General features: G+C 32.7%; 1 protein-coding gene across 1 annotated transcript; it reads right to left on the bottom strand.

Moving 5' to 3' along the window:
- Nucleotides 1–1,266: 1,266 nt before the first annotated feature.
- On the bottom strand, nt 1,267–16,761 carry LOC113510497 (zinc carboxypeptidase-like). Its single transcript, XM_052901638.1, has 9 exons — nt 16,553–16,761; nt 14,356–14,486; nt 13,526–13,601; nt 9,376–9,532; nt 6,437–6,597; nt 4,704–4,791; nt 3,701–3,903; nt 2,775–2,862; nt 1,267–1,688 (listed from the first exon to the last, which is right to left on the bottom strand). The coding sequence occupies exons 1-9, from the start codon at nt 16,706–16,708 to the stop codon at nt 1,504–1,506; spliced, it is 1,245 nt and encodes a 414-aa protein (XP_052757598.1). The 5' UTR covers nt 16,709–16,761; the 3' UTR covers nt 1,267–1,503.
- Nucleotides 16,762–20,311: the final 3,550 nt, after the last annotated feature.

The following is a 20,311-nucleotide window of genomic DNA, read 5'->3' as shown; positions in this document are numbered from 1 at the left end:
CATCCTTCAAACCGAAACACAGACATGCAAACACAACAAATTTTATTTAGCCGTGCAAAGCTGGGCCAATTCGCAAGTATTTTATAAATAAAATAAAAATAAATTTAATTTGCCTTATGTTTAAATAAAATATATTCATAATAATGTGTATCTTTATAAGATAAGCAGTCAAGTGTGAAGTAGACGGAAAGCTTTCCGGATCAGCATTATTAGTCAAACATAATTAATCATGTGTGTTAAATTTTGAAGCATTTAATTAAAAACATGCTAAAGTTATACAATTTAGGTATAAATACAAACAAAATATTGCCTTCTAATATCAAGTCCATAAATATAAATTATATTATGCATTTATTTAATTATATTAATTTAATTGTATCAGCCGCAAATTGTCCTCTGCTAAATATAGTCTTCCCCTTAAGGGAGGGTTTTGCCAGTAGATTCCACAATTGGCAGGCGGGTTGGCAACCGCAGTTTGGCTTTTGATGATATTTTAAGAGGGACGCTTGTGCCTATCCCTCTACCATGAGCTTTCTTAGTCGCTTCTTACGACACACACTGAAAAGAAAGGGGTGGCCTATTCTATGCTGAAATCTTCACGGAAAATAAAAAATTTCTTAAAAGCGTTCATAACTTTTACACTACCTAAGTATGGTAAAATCACAATTTTGCGTGATGCAAATGATGCAATGCACAATTGAAAACTCATAAATTATTTTTAAAAATAATTTATGAGTTTTCAATATTTCTGACTAATTATTAAAAAAATACTCTGTCAACGAATTAATGATTGAATCATCATTATCATTATATCAATCTTTAACTGTTCACTGCTGAACATAATCTTGGGAGGTTCTGCCAGCAGTTGCCATATTTGACAAGAGAATTGGCGACCGCAGTGAGGCTATGGAGATGTTTTAAAAGGATCGCTGCTGCCCATCCTTCGCCCTTCCTTAGTCGCCTCTTACGACACCCACGGGAAAATAGGGGCGGCCTATTCTATGCCGGGACTACTCGGCTAGAATTGTAATTATCTTTATACAATTAATAATTATTATTTAGTTGCTTGGAATATCAAATATTAAAAAATAAAAACCATATAAAGCTCAACTGGAAAAAAATTACAAGAAATAGATTACAAAGATAAAGCGATAAGAGTCTTTATCGTTTAAAGTGATCTCTTGCAGACAACTGAATGAAATATAACAATAAAAAAATCGCATTATTAATAAATATTTTATTATAATCTATAATATAACTGTCCTTACTATTTCATCCCATTTACTATGAAAATAAAAATTAAAAGATAGTTATACTAACTAATGTTATTATTTTAAGCATTTATTACACAATTAAATGGTCAATAAATAAAATAATTAGAAATAAAATTGATTGACCATATGCACAATAAATACTTTTATTCTAATAGAAGAGAACAAAGCTGCGGGATACAACTAGTACAATATAACTATAATAAGCATGTACCTACTTTAAAAATTTATTTTAACAATAATTCAGATTGCACGCCTCAGTAAATAGACCTAACATCATCTGTGTGACTTCATCGCCTTGCTCATAAATCCTATCTGGGGGCCAGTGAAAACTCTTGCCTCGTAGCTCGTATGTGTACACAAGGGGCGTACCAGTAGCATGTCGTACCCAATCCATACTCCCTCCTGAGGCTTTATCTGCATTGAAAATTACATAAATTAACGAGATCTGATCGTTTGCTTGCGTATCTTACAAAGTATTCGTGCTTTAACCGCTGTTACCTGTGCTTGCATTATAGACTTTTTATTACATACTATATACTTTAGAAAGTAGGATTTGCATAGTTTTGTTTTTTTGGTTAATAATGGAATTACAACCCCACCTGCGCTATCGGTACACTGGCGGGGCACCAGTGAGGGATGATGAGAGAAGACGACGTAAGTTAATTAGCCCATCGTGACAAATTCAACAATGAATCAATCACGATGGTTTCCAGGGAGAACCGCGAGGTCTACCTGATAGGGTATATTGCTATTAATAGGATTGCTAATCTCCATTACTAACAATCCGTTTCCCCCCGGGTTTGCATAGTTGTGATTATTTATTTTCACATGCGTGTATATTTATTAACCATTCATTATCCACTGTTGAACTTATACCTCTTTCTATTGTTTGGGGTGTTGCCATTTTATTTTATTTAAAGAATAATACAAAAAAAAATATGTATATTACACTGTTTTTGAATTGAAAGGCTTTATTACATGTTACGGAGGTATAATACTATAGTCTTTAGGAATGGTATGGGCATCACAGTGTATTCGACTCCAGCAAAAAAAAAAAAAACAATTAAATAGGTCTTAGATTTTTATGTAAACAGTTCTGACACTTGAAGTGATGGAAAATAGTCTCATTCGTCTTACTTAACTCACTGGTTTCCCGTCAATGTATACGGATAGCCGGAGTTACCATTGCATTATGATACGTTAAAAAAAACAACAACTATAGACATGAACACCACCATGGACATCACACAATATCCTGTAATGTCTACCATAGATATTGTGATGAGTTTCCATTCTTAAAAACGAAGAATTAATATACTTCAGTACTCTATAATTTTACCGCCATATCCCACTTTTAAAACACAAATACAGCTCAGCAAGAACAGCTACTTAATGGCAGAAATGTAAGTGGGACAGAGATACCCAAGCTGATGACTTTTGTACAAAGTTTCCCTCTGGTAAAATTGTCACTAATGGTTTATTTAAGTTAGATTGACTTACAAAGAATTTCAGCTGCCGTTGCGGGCCCATCATATTTCTCCCCGTTAACCTTGTAACCATATTCTAAAGAGGTTTTGCCGATTTTTACCTGTAAAAACATATAATCTTTCATGTATTATGTAAATAAGGAATTTAAAATATACATATATATATTCACATAATTGTACGTATACATATTTCTGTATGTATTTAAAAAACGAACAGAGTTGTGTTTCATGCCATTTCATTTCGTGCCAAACATTTTATAATTACTCTTCTCCATCCAAAGGTTGCCTGAAAGAGATTGCTTTTAGCGATAAGGCTGCCCATTGTTTTCTTAATGTATTATTTTCTTGTAATTGTTTGTATTTATAATAAGTTTACTATTGTAATCTTATAGAGGAAACAATAAAGAGTATCTATTTAAAATAAGAAAATAACACAAAAAAAAAATCAGTCACATAAACGGTCTCATTAAACATATATTAAAATAAACTATAATTTTAAATGAAGCGTGTATTTGTAACTAAATAACACAAAAATTGGTTACTTTATTTACTTTCATCATGTACTCTGCAAATACGTGATTTGGGAATGAACTGAAATTATAATGTACTATGAAAATATTAAGCTTATGAAAAATGTTTGGCTATAAAGTATTGTGGATACTATAAAATACTAAGCAACGAAAATTTGCAGAAATAACCCAGAATATCCATACCCAAATCAAATCAAATAAAACCGGTCAGGTGTGAGTTAAACTCATACGCCGAGAGTTCCGTACATAGACAAATAAGTAATAAAATTACCTTCAAGCTGAAACACAGCCATGCAAACACAAGTGCTTCATGGTAGAAACAAGAATGGTGGCCACCTCTGTCCCAAAAGCAAATGACTTTTGTACAAAGTCTACCTCTGATAAAATTTTAAAAAATAAAAAAAATTACCAAATCATCATAATTATCGATATGTTCCACTGAATCGGAGTACGGAACCAGCAGCATTTGGGCGTCAGCGTGGAACGCGACATAAGCCAGTAGATTGTCCAAATCCTGAATATATTCAGATAAAGTCCTGGTTTCCTTCTCTGAGAATGGTTCTGATCCACCGTAGGTTTGGTAGTTGCAAGGATTACTGGTTGCGCCATTTTCTTAAAAAATAAATTACGTTGCTAAGGAACATCATCATAACAGCCTTTACTGTCCATTGCTGAACATAAACCTCCCCCTTGGGAGTTTTGCCAGTAGTGTTCACGCTAGGCAAACAGATTGGCAACTGCAATTAGGCTTTAGAGATGTTTTAATAGGAACGCTGTTGTGCATTCTTCGCTCTCCCTTAATCGCCTCTTACAACATCCACGAGAAAGGAAGTGGTGGCCTATTTTGTGCCGGGGCCCTATATATATATATATATATATATATATATATATATATATATATATATATATATATATATATATATATATATATATATATGATCCCGGTTATAGTAATATATGTATATTAAAAAGTGGTGACAACGCTTCACTGAGTTTACTCCCGATTATTTGCTGCTCTAAACGTCTTTAAATAAGTGGAGGTTCTCAGGTCGACAGTATTTTATGTGTATGTTATATCTTGATCCAATTCTGGACGTATTTTAAAATATTTTTTTTTTTTTTTTTATGTTAACCAGTTTGGAAAATTCTTTTTTATCGAATGGATATACTTACAGATTGGTCCCATAGAAATTTTATCAAAATAGGTTTAGAAATGTAGTTTTTAAGCCAAAATAACCGGTTTTACCACATTTCAGAATAGATTCTTTTCTGAGGAACACAATCTTAATTATGATATATCTATTTTATAGTCAATTGAATTTACTCCCACATGCTCCCATAAAAATATAGAGATGATTGAAACTAATTTATCTTTGTTTATAAAAAATAACCTTAATTTATTTAAAACTTACTTAACCAATTGTAATCCCAATTACGATTGGGATCTGCACCGTAGCAGAAGAATGTGGACTTTGAACGAGTCTTCCTCCACATACGATCCTTAAATATGAAAAATATTAAAAAAAAAACCAAACAAGCATTTTTTTTATACAACTTAGAATGGCAAACAAGCTTACGGCCTACCTGATGGAAAGTGGTAACCGTCGCCTATAGATATGAGCAGTACTACGGACATAACAGAGTATACTGTTTTGCCCATGATACCCCCCATGCGTTGCCATTCCTGAGGACTCAGGTGTTATTCCTCTGTACCCTGTAAATTCACACCATATCCCATCCTTCAAACCGAAACACAGCAATGCAAATACAACTGCTTCACGGTAGAAACACGAATGGGACAGAGGTACTCAAGCAATCGACATTTGTACAAAGTCTCCCTCTGGAGATTTGGCATATATAAGCATATATGCGTATATATGTCGTATTCTTACAACTGGTGTGTACAATAAAGAATAAAATAAATAAAAATAAATAAATAAGTACTTTCATTGTTTATGTTGTGACTTCTTGATGAAACCTCATTTTATTACAGTAATATTATTGAAACTACTTGTATTTTGTTCCACTCTCAAGATAGAAAAGACAGTGGAACAAAGTAATTAATAATAATAAAGATTTTTTGCATATAAAAATATAGAACCATGGGCTACAGTAATTCCAAAGTTAAATATATAAGTATAAAATATAACATTAGGCCCAGCAAATTAGTGTCTAAACTAGGCCTAGCCTGTATCTTAGACACACACCAATGCCTTTAATGAAATACATATTTTCGGGCAAAGTTACGAGTATATAGTGAACAAACTTATATGTTCTAACTTTTTTTTTAATTCGACTAAGATAGAGTGTTAAAAGTTTACGCTTTTGTGGAAACTGCCAAATAGGTAGTTTATCTTATATAACTAATAAAAAATGCAATAAATACAAGTAAATTAATGACTAAATAACTAGAGCTCACGAGCATGATGGATGAGACAGCTCTTGAGTTCAACTAAATTTTAGAAATCCTAACAACTCAGTTTACCACGCCGTCACGTCTTATCTTAACATTTTAATGACCACGAATAGAGTAGGTAATTAAGCAATTCTTAAGTAGACGATAAGCGACTTTGTTACAACTAGTTAATAGTCATAATTATACAATACGAGAAAACACGACAATCCAAAGAACCTTCGATGACTGACTGATGAAACTCAGATTATATAGATAGCGAATCTCCATAGAAATGCTTCGAAAAAAGCGGCTCAACTTTTTCATAGAATTTTGCGTGTTTAAATAGTTATGAGTGATTCCTTTATAACTTCTATATTTTTATTTGTTTTATAATTTCTGCATATTTTTATTACGTAAAATATAATTTTATTTATTTAGTAATTAAATATAGAGACTTCAGGAAAAATTACGTGCGTAAGTATATAGAACACTAATAGAAGTAAGTACAAGTCAGCCAATTTGACAATTAGCTGACAAAAAGTTGAGCCGTTTTTGAGACTCGATACTCTATCTATATAATCTAAGGTAATGATATTATTGTATTAATGCAAGTTTCAGATTATACTCAAACATAATTTATAACATTATATTATATGTGAATAAATAATTGAGTGATTCGACTTTTTGTCTTAAGCGTAAATAATAAGGCACAATATTAAATAAAAATAGTATACATAATTAATTCCATACCCATGTAAAACTATAATGATACCCATCAGGATTGACGGTAGGGAATATTTGCCATTCAAACTGATTTCTCATAGCCGTAATTTTAGGATCGGTGCTCGTCAGAAGCTGATTTATAAAATATGTGGTTGTGGCTGGAGTTATCCATTCTCTTGCATGTATTCCTATAAAAAAAATATAAGTGTCAATTTTCCCGCCATTTCTATAGTGACATAGACGTGGTACAATGCACTATATTTTAGTATCCAGTAAGTGATCGTAGATTAAGAATATTGAAATAGGAATTCATCTGAAGCGTACAGGAACGTTAATTTATTCTTAATCTATGCTAATTCCGATACTATCATCTAAAACATAAAGTTACATCTCCTACGAAAATTCTCATATAGAAGCTGTAGAAAACATTTATGTACAATTTCTACATTACTCTATTTTCATAAGTAGATCAAGAAACTGCCTTTGATACAACTTTGTTAAAGGGGCATATGCTTCTAAACATTTATTACTAATAACTGTGAGTGAAATATAGTTCCGCATTTGTATATATTGTCAAATGTATATTTAATACCAAGAGTTTAATATCTCCATCTTCAAATTAATAATCGTTTCTTAATTGAATTGTATTATTTCGACTTAGATTGTATAGATATACATAAATAAAATGTTTACATACAAATGCTTCGCTAAAAATAGGTAAACTTTTTATTAATGTTGCGTGTATAGGGTTACCATAATATACACTCATTTTATATATTACATCGTCATAGTCGTAGAATACTGACGGATTTAATTACTTTATTACATATATAGATCCGCCAATATTCTATGATTATGACGATATATAAATAGAGCATCGAGCCTCAAAAATTGGTCAACTTTTTGGCAGCTAATTGTCAAATTAGCTCTTTCTTATTAATGTTTTATATATTTACGCATACAATGTATCTTGATGTATCTATTTAATTATTTAATAAATGAAATGAGTGTTTGCGCATTAAAAAGGTGCAGAATTTATAAGAAAAAATAAAAGTAGAAGTTATAAAGGAATCACTCATAACTATTTATTATGCAAAATTGTATAAAAAAGTTGACCCGCGTTTATCGATGCGTTTGTATGGAGACACTCCATCTATATAATCTAAAAATATACATTTATTATTAAATATATATGTAAAAGTATATTCTAAAATTAAATTAAAAAATAAAAACGATAAAAAATCTTATAATACATTTGAAAAAATTAGATAAACAGTCCATAATGATTCGTAATGATATTTATTTTACTGAGTAGGTACTTTGATTTATATTTAAATATAAACATAAAATATGTTTTTGTTTTTTTTTTATAATTGAAAATGGCCGCCATTATAATTAATACATATTCATTTGTAAGCGATACTTGTATTTGTATAATTATATAATTAACATATTTCTATTTTTTTTCGGGAATTATTTTGGGAATTATTAATCTAATTATATATATCTAATTATATATATATATATATATATATATATATATATATATATATATATATATATATATGTATATATATATGATATGCTTTTGTGTACCCATGCGCCACAAGCCATTTTCAATAAAAAAGAATTCGTTAATACAATTGCAAATTGGAAACGAGCTACGTCGTAACGTTATTTAAAGACATGAACAGAGCTATGATGTTACAGAATACACTGTGACGCCTATGTCGTTTATTGCTATTCCTGGCGATATGTTATGCATCCGTACCTCATTATCACATTGTTACATCCTACCATTCAGACCGAAACTTAGCCATACAGGCACACTTGCTTAACAACATAAACGCACGAGGAGTATCATGGGCGACACAGTATAATACTACTACTAATAATACTCTATTATGTGTCTATTATTGTTCATGTCTGTCTATAGGCATCACCACATTCCATCAGGTGAACCGTAAGCTTGTTTGCTATTCTAATTTGCATAAAAAAATAAACCAGAGGGAGACTTTGTACAAAAGTCGATTGCTTGAGTACCTCTGTCCCATTCGTGTTTCAACCTTAAAGCAGTTGTGTTTGCATGGCTGTGTTTCGGTCTGAAGGGTGGGATACGGCGTGATTTTACTGGGTACAGACGAATAATACCTGAGTCCTCAGGAATGGCAACGCATGGGGGGTATCATGGGCGAAACATTATACTCTGTTATGTCCATGGTACTGCTCATGTCTATAGGCGACGGTTACCACTTTCTATCAGGTGGACCGTCAGCTTGTTTGCCATTCTAAGTTGCATAAAAAAATAAACATGGGTGGGACAGAGGTATTCTACAGGGGCTATTATACAAAGTCTCCTATTTATTAAAACAAGCCTAATAATAATATGTTATCGTATATAATCTATAAATATGTAGGTATATATATTTTTTTTTTAATGGATGATAATGAAATGGTAGCCCCGTCTGCGCTATTGGTATACGCTGGCGGGACACCAGTGAGGGATGATAGATGAGGGTGAAGCAGGTCAGTTAGCCCATCGTAACAAATTCAACAATAAACCAATCACGATGGTTTCCAGGGGGAACCGCGAGGAGGTCGACCTGATAGGGTTTATTGCTAGCAATAGGGTTGCTAATCCCCATTACTAACAATCCCTTCCCCCTGTAGGTATATTTGTATATGTATATTTGTATTTGTATGTATGTATTTTTATGTAATATTTGTTTAATGTATTCATGTATGTATGTTTATATAATCATAATGTGCAGTAGTTCTCTATTGTATGTGTTGTAATTTTTTTCACCGCATAATAAAATTTCTGTTTTGCCAAAGGTTGACTGGGAGAGAATGCTATATAGTATTAAGTCCGCCTTTTGTACCAGACATTTTTTGTAATGTGGTCAATAAAGAATAAATAAATAAATAAATAAAATAAAATAATAAAAACACTAAACTTACATTACCTGATTCAATAAATACAATTTTTTTCGGTTCATCCTTTTCAGTGGGTGTGTTAATTCGTAACCCAACTATTTGTCTGCCCTCGTAACTCTCACCACCGACCACTAATTGTGTCCAATTTGAATATTCTTTACTTACATTTCCAAGGTATTCATATATCTGAAAATGTGATCATTAAAAATGATTAAATTTTATTATAATTAATTTTAAACAAGATATAACCGTGTTTCAAGGTATATTGTGTAGTCCCGGCATAGAATGTGCCATCTTTTCCTTTCCCGTGGGTGTCGTAAGAGGCGACGAAGGGTATTTAATGGTCGACAGATCGGTAACAGCGTTCCTCTTAAAACATCACCAAAGATTACTACGGTTGCCAATCCGCCTGCCAAACGTGGCAACTACTGGTAAAGCCCCTCTATAACAGGAGGTCTTTGTTCAGCAATGGACAGTTAAATGCTGAAATGATGATGATGGTGATAACCGTGTTTGGTGGGGGGGAAAGGGATTGTTAGTAATGTAGACTGAGAATCCCATTGCTAGCAATATACCCAACTAGGTGGACCTCCTCGCGGTTCTCCCTGGAAACTATCATGGTTAATTCCTGATGAATTCATCATGATGGGCTAACTGGCCTGTTTTCATTCTCATCTATCACCCTTAACTGGTGCTCCGCCAGCGTATCCCGTTAGCGCAGGTGGGGTTACCATACCATTTTCACCCATTAAAAAACCGTGTTCGGTGACGCAGTAAGAACAAAATATATCACTCTCACCATTCCTTTTCATCCCCAAAAAAAAAAAAAAACAGTCGACTAAATGACTAAGAGTAATGTGTTTTTTTAAGAGATGAAAATGAAATGGTAATCCCGTTTACGCTATTAGTATACGCTGGCAGAGCACCAGCACAGTATAAGTAATAGTACTAAAGTACACTATACTCGGCTCCCTGCCGCCCGCTGCGATCTGACCTCACCCCCTCTCAAAACGCGTCAGCTTCCAAACTATTTTCTCGCGCTGATCGTAACTACAGACGCACACATTGTCACCTGCACGAGTAAAAGACGTTACTTGTTTCTGTAGTTGTGACAAATATTGATCGTGGCATTTTTGTTAGTGGTAACTGGTGAAAATTCATCACGATGGGGGGGGGAGAGAAAGGGATTGTTAGTAATGGGGTCTTTATGGGGTCGTTATGGGGCCCCGTTGCTAGCAATTGACCCTCTCAGGTCGATCTTCACGCGGTTTCCCCTGGAAACGATCATGGTTAATTCTTGTCGAATTCATCATGGTGGGCCAACTGACCTGCATTCATTCTCACCTATCATCTTCCACTGCCTCGTCGGTGTATACTGACAGCGCTGGCGGGTTTACCATTCCATTTTTATCTATTAAAAAAAATTCATAACAATAAGTCAACTGATTTAAATCAAATCAAGTCAGTTTCACCAGGAATCAATTATAGTGGTTTCCGGAGAGGACTGCGTAAATATCGACCTTACCCTCCCTTTTCAGGAGAGGGGAAGGGATTATTAGTAATGCGGACTTTTTTTTATTGGATGAAAATGGAATGGTAACCCCGCCTGCGCTAACGAGGTACGCTGGCGGGGCACCAGTGACGGGTGATTGATGAGAATGAAAACAGGCCAGTTAGCCCATCATGATGAATTCATCTGGAATTAATCATGATAGTTTCCAGGGGGAACTACGAGGAGGTCGACCTGGTAGGGTATATTGCTAGCAATGGGATTCTTAGTCTCCATTACTAACAATCCCTTTCCCCCAGTAATGCGGACTACCAGTCGCATTACTAGCAATAAAAACTGTCAAATCGACCTTAGGATGTAATACACATACTAAGTTGCTTAGTCAATGGGGTAATAGTGAGCTAATATCCTCTTCTAATTAGAAAACACGTATACCTAGTAGAGAACGTGAATGAATGGCTTGTAAGCGACATAAACGTGAAGATAGAGAGAGACGGTAAGTTGTAACCTGCGAGTTTGCCCAATCCTATACATTAATCTATGTGGTCCTGTCTGTACAAAATTTCATTTATCTTTTTAGCTATTTAAGAGAATTGATTAATAAACATTCATTTTTTTAAACCACAAAGGTGTCAGACAAACATACAGCCCGTCTGATGGTAAACGGTCACTGTAGCATGGACGCCTGCTACACTAGGGGTGTCGCGTGCGTGTTGCCGACCCTAAAGAAACCTTAATATATCTTTTTTGAAGAACCCCATATCGTCGTCTGTATGGGAAAACCTCGACAGGCAGCTCATTCCACAGCCTGAGCGTTCGCTGGAGAAAATTTCTTTGAAACCGCACTGTATTTATTTATTTATTTAAAAGAACACCAACAGCATATTGCATTATAACATATATAACAAACAATAAATACAATACAATATTAGTGCACATGCCTATTATAGGTATTCACAGCATTTACTTTAACATAGCTATACAGTACGAGAAAATGAAGTAACAATTATAATGAATTATAATTGTTACTTTTGTACGTGATCATTTAGGTGCAAGCGTGTGAAAATGAATCCCCTGTCGATGGCGAGCGGTGCGATGATAAAAGTAAAATGTTTTATTTTAAATAATAAAAATAATATTTTTTCTCTGAATTAATACTTTTTTTTTTGTTTGTTATTTTATTGAACAGATTTAGTTATTGTAAAATTAGTTTGAACAAAGAATCTGTTTCTTGAAATTTTAGTATATAAAGCTTAGTTTATATCTTTCAATCATTCAATACATTTATAAATTGTTTTCAATCAGTAAAATTAAAGGTTTCATATAGGTATGAATCCCAATAGTTGGAATACAAACAGCGGTCTGTTGTTGCCCGCAACAAAACAAACAACGAATACTGAATTAGCCTCGAAATATCATTGTTACTTATGTAGGTAAACACGAGTAAGTGAAAATAACAATGAAATGTTTACATAGAAATGATCAATGAGATTTTACGAACAAGTTTATTTAAGTCCCAATCAAATAATGGCACTAAAATAAGCACTTTTTTAATATCTGAAAATAGAATGGCAACCCCGCCTACGCTATCAATATATTGATAGCGTAGGCCTATTTTATTGGCCAGCGTATACGCTGAGGATAAAATAGGTCATTTGGCCAATCGTGAAGATTTTGACAAGAATTACCCACGATGATTCCTAGAGGGAATCGCGTGGAGGTCGATAGGTCGATCTGTAGGGTATGTTACTAGCAATAGGACTGTTAGAACCCATTACTAACAAATCGTTCCCGCTAAAATAAGCATGTTAGTTTCCCCTTCCAAGAACCGACAACCGATGGGGAAGAAAAGTTCTTGAGAGGCGACCTCGTATGGACAAACGCAGTGTAGGACGACCCCCACTAGATGAAGTGATCTCAAATGCATTGCAGGGAGTCAGTAGATGCAGGTAGTTCAGTACCGTTCCTTGTGGCAGTCTATGGGGAGGCCTATGTTCAGCAGTGGACAGATAATGGCTAAGATGATGATGATAATAATGATGATGATGATGAAACACGTCGACCTCACTCCAATTGGACTTTTATTTGTTTCTAATTCAAAGATTTTAAACAGTAACTTCGTTTAACATACCTCAGTACACATCTATGTGAGATAAGCAAATCTATGGAAACTAAATTATTTGAGTTCACACTGAAGACTAAAAATAAACGCAAGATATAATAACTAGAGTATTACGTTATATAGGGGCCTATATTGTCCCTCGTGCAAAGAGCGACTCTTGTCTCAAATTGTCACCTCTCTCTCATAATTCAGTTAACTTAACCACACATTTCGTTTACTTTAGTTCTGTAATTCGTAGTTTTAAATTACAGAGCTTAGCATAGTTAAGATGTGCTAAGTTACGTTCGCTTAGTTTAACTGCCATTATGACTTTTTTGTTTATTTAATTATTTATTGCGCCATAAATATAAAAATATATTTAATATACAATGACAATTAAACAATTCAAGTGAAATACAGTAATATAAATTACAGATTAAAATATAAACATACAGGTGACTTGTGCTTTATGTTGTACACTTAATTATATCATTTTAATAATTTAATAACTTATGTACTAAGACACACTCACATATGTGTATATAGATTTTGAATCGTGTTAACTTACATCATCGACATCGTAATAAGCAGTCCACGAGAATGCGGAATTTTTCCTGTAACCTGATTTTTCTAAGCGAATTAGTCTGGAATACAATAATGTAAAATATTGTATGTTAGAATGTAAAATATAAATATGTAAATACAATAATGTAAAAATAATAAATACATTAGGCATATAAGTATGTATAAAATAAACATTTGTAGTGAACTGTAACATATTAGAAAAAACACATGATAATCGATGTTATAATTATTTTAATGGATTTCGAAAAAGTGTCGCAAGCGTCTATAGGCTATAGTAACTCGGGCTGTATGCTTGCTTGCTACCTTCGTGGTATAAAAAAAAATTAAGGACAATTTGAAACAAAAAAATGCCTTATGAAAAGGAGTATTTTGTCAGTGTTTTATTAATTATCATTTTACAAATTTTGAATAATGTCGATATTTTCTTAAGGACAGTCTTAGATTATATAAATAGAATGTCTCTATAGAAATGCTTCGAAAAAAGCGAGTAAACTTTTTCATACATTTCTTTCTGCATAATAAATAGTCATAAGCGTTTCCTTTATAACTTATATATTTATTTTGTTTTATAATTTTTGCATCTTTTTAATGCATAACAACTCATTTTATTTTTTATATAATTAAATATAAATACGTCAAATTATATTATGTGCGTAAATATATAGAACACTGATAAAAAAACGAGTACAATAATTAATTTAAGAATTTGGTGACATAAACTTGACTCGTTTTTGAGTCTTGATGCTCTATCTATATAATTTAAGGATGTAATTTAAGGATGTGTAAGTATGTAAAACATGAATAGATACTTACTCAGAATAATCTTCAACTACTACCTTAGTTTTTAGATCGTACAAAGAGATGATTTGCTCGAATAATGAATTTATATCAGGTGCGATCAGTACTTCCAGTTTCGAATCCCTTGTTTCATAATAAGGTAATTCCTGGAAATGATGAAAACATATATAGCTTATATATAAAAATCTCGTGTCACGGTGTTTGTGGTCGCACTCCTCCGAAAGGGCTCGATTGATTTTTACCAAATTCTTTATGCATATTTAGTATGTATTATAATAAATAGGTCGTAATGTATATTTCATACCGCAAGGTGTTAAGGATATTTGTATGGCAGAACAATGTTTACCGAGTCAATTAGAAACATATATAAGTACTTTTAATTAAATAAGTAATTTCGACTGAGAAGATTTTTTTTTTATATAACTTAGAATGGCAATCAAGCTGACGGTCCACCTGATGGAAAGTGGTAACCGTCGCCTATAGACATGAGCAGTAGCATGGACATAACAGAGTATACTGTTTCGCCCATGATACCCCCCATGCGTTGCCATTCCTGAGGACTCAGGTGTTATTCCTTTGTACCCAGTAAATTCACGCCATATCCCACCCTTCAAACCGAAACACAGCTATGCAAACACAACTGCTTCACGGTTGAAACACGAATGGGACAGAGGTACCCAAGCAATCGACTTTTGTACAAAGTCTCCCTCTGGTAAAATAGTAAGTTTTCATTAGCTCCTGAAAACCGTCAGTGTTAATTCTTATCGAATTCGTCAGAATGGGCAAACTGGCCTACTTTCATCCTCACCTAACATCCTTAATTGGAGTCCCACCGGCGTATACCGATAGCACCGGTGGGGTTACCATTCCATTATCATCTATAAAAAAAATCCTCCTATCAGGTTTTTATTATATAAAAAATTTTTGCTTAACTATAACTCAGATCATGCTGTGAATATTCCAGTATGTAAGTATAACTATTCACTATAATACTTCTGTTTACAGCAATAAATACATCCCGCTTAAATAGATAATCAAGCAAACCTCTCTGTCAACGTTGACTGACACTGACATATCAACAGACTAAACCCTGCTAAACCACAAATCAATACAAATTCCACCCCTTGTTTATAGAGAAACAACATGTTTGAACTTGATATAGATACTATGTATTTAAATATACTTAATTATTGTTATTATATCCGGCGGTAAATGTCCATTGCTAAACATAGGCTTCCCTAAAAGGAGAGTTTTGCCAATAGTTGCCACGCTTGAAAACGGGTTGGGAATCGCAATTAGTCTTTGATAATATTTAAAGAGGAACGCTATTGCCCATCTCTGACCATTAAGTTCCCTTAGTCGCCTCTTACGACTTCTCACGGGTAAAGAAGGGATGCCCCTTCATTTGCATCCAAGTATTTATTTTTCTTTTCATGCAAGTATGAAAATTCAAATGAAGATTGTTTTAAATGTAAAGATATCAAGCAGTAACCTTTAATGATTATGATAAATAAGTATTATATCTTATGATTAACTAGTTTTTACTCGCGAACACGTTCGCATGAACGAGATAAAAAGTAGCTAACGTCTTTAATCTAAGCTTACGTCTTTGTCCATCTCAAAACATAGATATATATAATACTAGCTGACTCGGCAAACGTTGTTTTACCATATACATTATTTCTAGAACTATACATGAAAAATTTTACGTACTACAATTATTATATTCGATTGTCATCTTGCAAACCTATTGCGGCATATAAAAATCGCGATTAAAAAACAGGGGTTGATTGTAAAAACGTGAAAATTTTAATTATTGAAGTATGTATTTTTCAATGCTAAATCACAATAAAATAAAAACAAAAAAAAATTTCAAAAAAGTAAAAATAAATATTAAGGGGTGGGTCACCCTTATCATTGAGGGGTATGAAAAATAGATGTTGGCCGATTCTCAGACCTACCCAATATGCACACAAAATTTCATGAAAATCGGTAAAGCCGTTTCGGAGGAGTTTGGTAACAAACACCGCGACACGAGAATTTCATATATTAGAATATATATACATAATTTTCATAAAAATTTCATGATGGTATGTTAAATGGTTAAACTATGAACAAGTAATAAACAGAAAAAACTGATTTTCATAAGAAAAAAAAATGTTTCATTTTCGTGTCTAACATAAAAACTAAAAATTATTATAAATTTACTTACTACGAAATTTTTCAGTTTTTGCAATAAACTGTCTAAAATATCGTTACTGCCTTCCACTTCGTATAACTTATAATCCTTGTACGATTTATATTCGTAAATATTTTCTGCTAAATTAAATTTTATTAATGATAAACATATAAGTAAATATATTATCATCGTAACTGATTGCACAGTACTCTTGTAACTAGAGTAGCGTACCCGCAGGCGTAATATATATTCTACCATTCCATAGATAAAGAATTAAATGTTTTATTTATGATTTGTGATAAGAATTGTATTGGCAAATGAGTTAACTGTTTATTGGTTTTGATCACTCATCGAAAAAAGCTCATGGACATAACTAACATTGAATCACATGGGACACTCGTATTCTACGTCTTACTACGTTTATATGATATTGATACATAAATTTATTTGTTATTTAACCGCTTTATTCCATGAAAATGAACAGAAACATAAATTTACTGTTAAAAAATTAACTTTTAAGATCACCTGGCTTTAAATTAAAGAAAAAAAATAAATAAAGAAATCAAACCAGCTCGTCCCCTATACAGTAATAATTGTTATAATAAAAAAAGTAAATAATAATAATAAAATACGTTACAAGTACACACAAAATAAAACCCAAAGATGATGGTAATTACTACTATCATAACAATTGCATACACTTCAACAGAATTGACAAACATTAGCCATCTTGTTATTTTAGTTTATTATTTAGATAAATTTAATTATTTAATAAAATTCTAAATTGTGCTGTCGTCGGAGTGTTTGGAATCCTTTTTAGTTCTTTTCTGAACTTCTAAATTAGATATGTTTGCTCTTATAGAAAAAGTATTGTGATTTTGTTTAAAAAAGAACAAGTTTAATCATATCACGATTTGTATAGAATTGGCACGAGAGTAAACTTTTTCGATTAAAAAAAGAATCATAAATATGAAAAAACCATATGCCTATATACTTGATTTCTTTTTTTTGTGCCTCTACGTTACAAAATTCGAATATAAGTACCTAGGTATACCTGAAAAATATTCTTCTATTTCAGCAGCCGGTTAAAAGGTAATAAAATTTATTTTAATTTTGATTATTCAAACCTCTTTAAGTACGAATATAAATGGAGCACCATTAGCGGAGTTAGTCGGGAATTTAATACGAGTATTTTGGCATTGACCGGATTCGAACTTACCTACAAACATCGTGATATTGAACCACAAGATTCTCTCAATTAATATTCATAACTGAACTTTATTGGCAAACATAATTTTGCCAAATTCGCCAAACCTGAGTGCACGACTGTACTAATAAACATGTGGGTGAACATTCGAACAATGTTAAACAAATATGTTGATCTATTCGCAACTTATGTATGTACACCTATGTGTTTAGTTATCACTCGAGTGTTGACGTTAATTAGAAAATGATTACTTTGAAGTGGCCCATTCTATTTCAATGTTATACAATATTATACAGTTTATATTATTATGATATTACAAGAGTAATTTCTTGTACTATTTGAGGTGCCCTCTTTTATCAAGTGGTTCTAGGTCACCTTTGTTGTAGGTATAAGAATAATTCTGACATGACATATTGGATGGCGGCTTTACACGTGTGAAGTCTGTAAGATAATGTAGAAATTATAAGGCTTGGACTTATTTTAGGCTCCAGACAAAATCGATCCTTCTTCCCGATTGTGACAAGAATAGTAGAAGTTGCTGTATACCCGACATTATCTCAAATACTGTTTGGTAAATTTAATAACAAATGTTTTTTTTTTAATAGTTAAAAAATGAAATGGTCCACCTACCTATACTAAATTAAGGGATTGTGAGCAATGCAAACTACCAGTCCCAAACCAGTCTATATATATCCTGTCAGGTTGACATCCACGTGGTCCCCTGGAAAACATTTTATTAAATTCCAGGTGAATTCATTATGATGAATACACTGACTGACCTGCTTCTTTATTTTTACCTATCATCTCTCATTGGTGCCCCGCCAGAGTATATCATTAGTGCGAGCAGGGTTACCATTTCATTATCATCGATAAAAAAAACCTATACTAACGATATACCGGTATACTGTATAGGAAGGGGGGGGGGGGGGGTGGTACCAGGCGAGAATGAAATCAGATCAGATAATCGAATTTGCTTTTAAAAAAAGTCCATTAATCTTTTATGAAGAATTGTGACAGCAGTTCATCATCGTTTGATGATGATTAAACGATGATGATTAAACGATGATGATCGACCTTTTATTCTATCGTTACTTTATTGCTATTAATTATGAGTAGTATGTATTATGGTGTATGCAAGTATATTTATATGATATATTTTTGTGTATGTAAGTAATATTTGTATATTTTATTCACGTAAGCATATTTATTTGATCATAATGCGTAGTAGTTTTTTACTATATATCTATATAATTTGAGAGTCAATATAGATACGTATGTAATTCATTCGTCATTTACCTGCAACTATTTTAATTTTTTTTCTTTGCCTAATTAATTTTCTGTTTTGTCAAAAGTTGACTGGGAGAGAATGTTATTATTAGCATTAATTTCATCTTTTATACCATTTTTTTTGTAATGTACTAAATAAAGAATAAATAAATTCCTTCCCCCCCCCCTCCATAACAGTTGGTTAGGTCATTATAATCAATAAGAGCAAATTCAATTTTGATATTTACAAAATGAAAACATAATCATTAGCACCCAAATGTATACACTTACATTAATATGATTTACAATATCTCTAATAGGCAAAGATAAAATTCGAAGTGCCTCATTTCTATAAAGTTCTTACGATAAAAAATTTATAATATTTCTGTATTTTAGCATTCGATAAGTACGAATGTCTGCGGCAATGCCCAAATTGCGGCATTCTAACTTACAGCAGTTAACTGTCCCACAGAGGCCGTCGCGTAAACTTTTTTGGTTTGGGATTAAAGTCGACTCTTTATTGCACTCGCCAGCCCTGACAATACTCCTAAATTGCTGTCCCAAGCTCTTTCAATCTTCGGATTTTTTCCGCAAACATTTTATATATGCATGCCTGCTAACTTTTGTCCGTACTTTTAATTCTACTCTGAGATAAATGAGAGTATTATTTTTAATGTACGATAATGAAATGGTAACTCTGCTTGCCCTATCGGTATATGCTGGCGAGGTACCAGTGAACTATGATAGTTGGGGATTAAATTGAGTCAGTTAGCAATCACAAAAAATTCAATAAGATTTAATCACCATGGTTTCCAGAGGGAACTGTCTGGTGTCGACACCTAACCGACCTAACAGAACAGACTTAACAGAGTATATTCCTTATAATTTATTTATATATAGGATCACCAACACAAGATACAGCGAAACATTTCAATACAGTATACTAGTGGTTTAGGGCTAACTGTTTTTACATTTAGAGTCAACCACAGCATGCTACATTTGAGAACCATTAACACTAATAGGGCTGGTCCCATTACTAACAATTATTTTTTCAATTCCCTCCAATAAATAAAAGTAATGTTGCATCGTGTTATTTCTTCATACTAAAATTGATTAAAATCCCACTACTGGGGACGGGATCCTGCTTGAAAGAAAAGGATAATCGCTTAATATAACTATGGATGGATGGCTTGTTATATATTTTAATTTCCATTTGTACTTCTCTTTTTTATATCTTGATTTTAAAATCGAACTACTAAACTAATTTTGATAATATTTCTATTAGACTAATCTGAAATTAATCTGAAACTTGCCGTGTG

The sequence above is a fragment of the Galleria mellonella genome, unplaced genomic scaffold, assembly GCF_026898425.1.
Source record: "Galleria mellonella isolate WM207_F2 unplaced genomic scaffold, CSIRO_AGI_GalMel_v1 utg78, whole genome shotgun sequence".
NCBI lineage: Eukaryota > Metazoa > Arthropoda > Insecta > Lepidoptera > Pyralidae > Galleria > Galleria mellonella.
This window is presented reverse-complemented; position numbering and strand designations above follow the sequence as displayed.

Bases quoted from the DNA above. Each gene is read 5' to 3' on its own strand.
- LOC113510497 (XM_052901638.1), bottom strand. From the start codon at position 16,708: ATGATAATATATTTACTTATATGTTTATCATTAATAAAATTTAATTTA. The intron at 14,487-16,552 runs GTAAGTAAATTT...CATCATTTCCAG, and splicing joins AAAAACTGAAAAATTTCGTA to GAATTACCTTATTATGAAAC. The intron at 9,533-13,525 runs GTAAGTTAACAC...TCACATTTTCAG, and splicing joins CTTATTACGATGTCGATGAT to ATATATGAATACCTTGGAAA.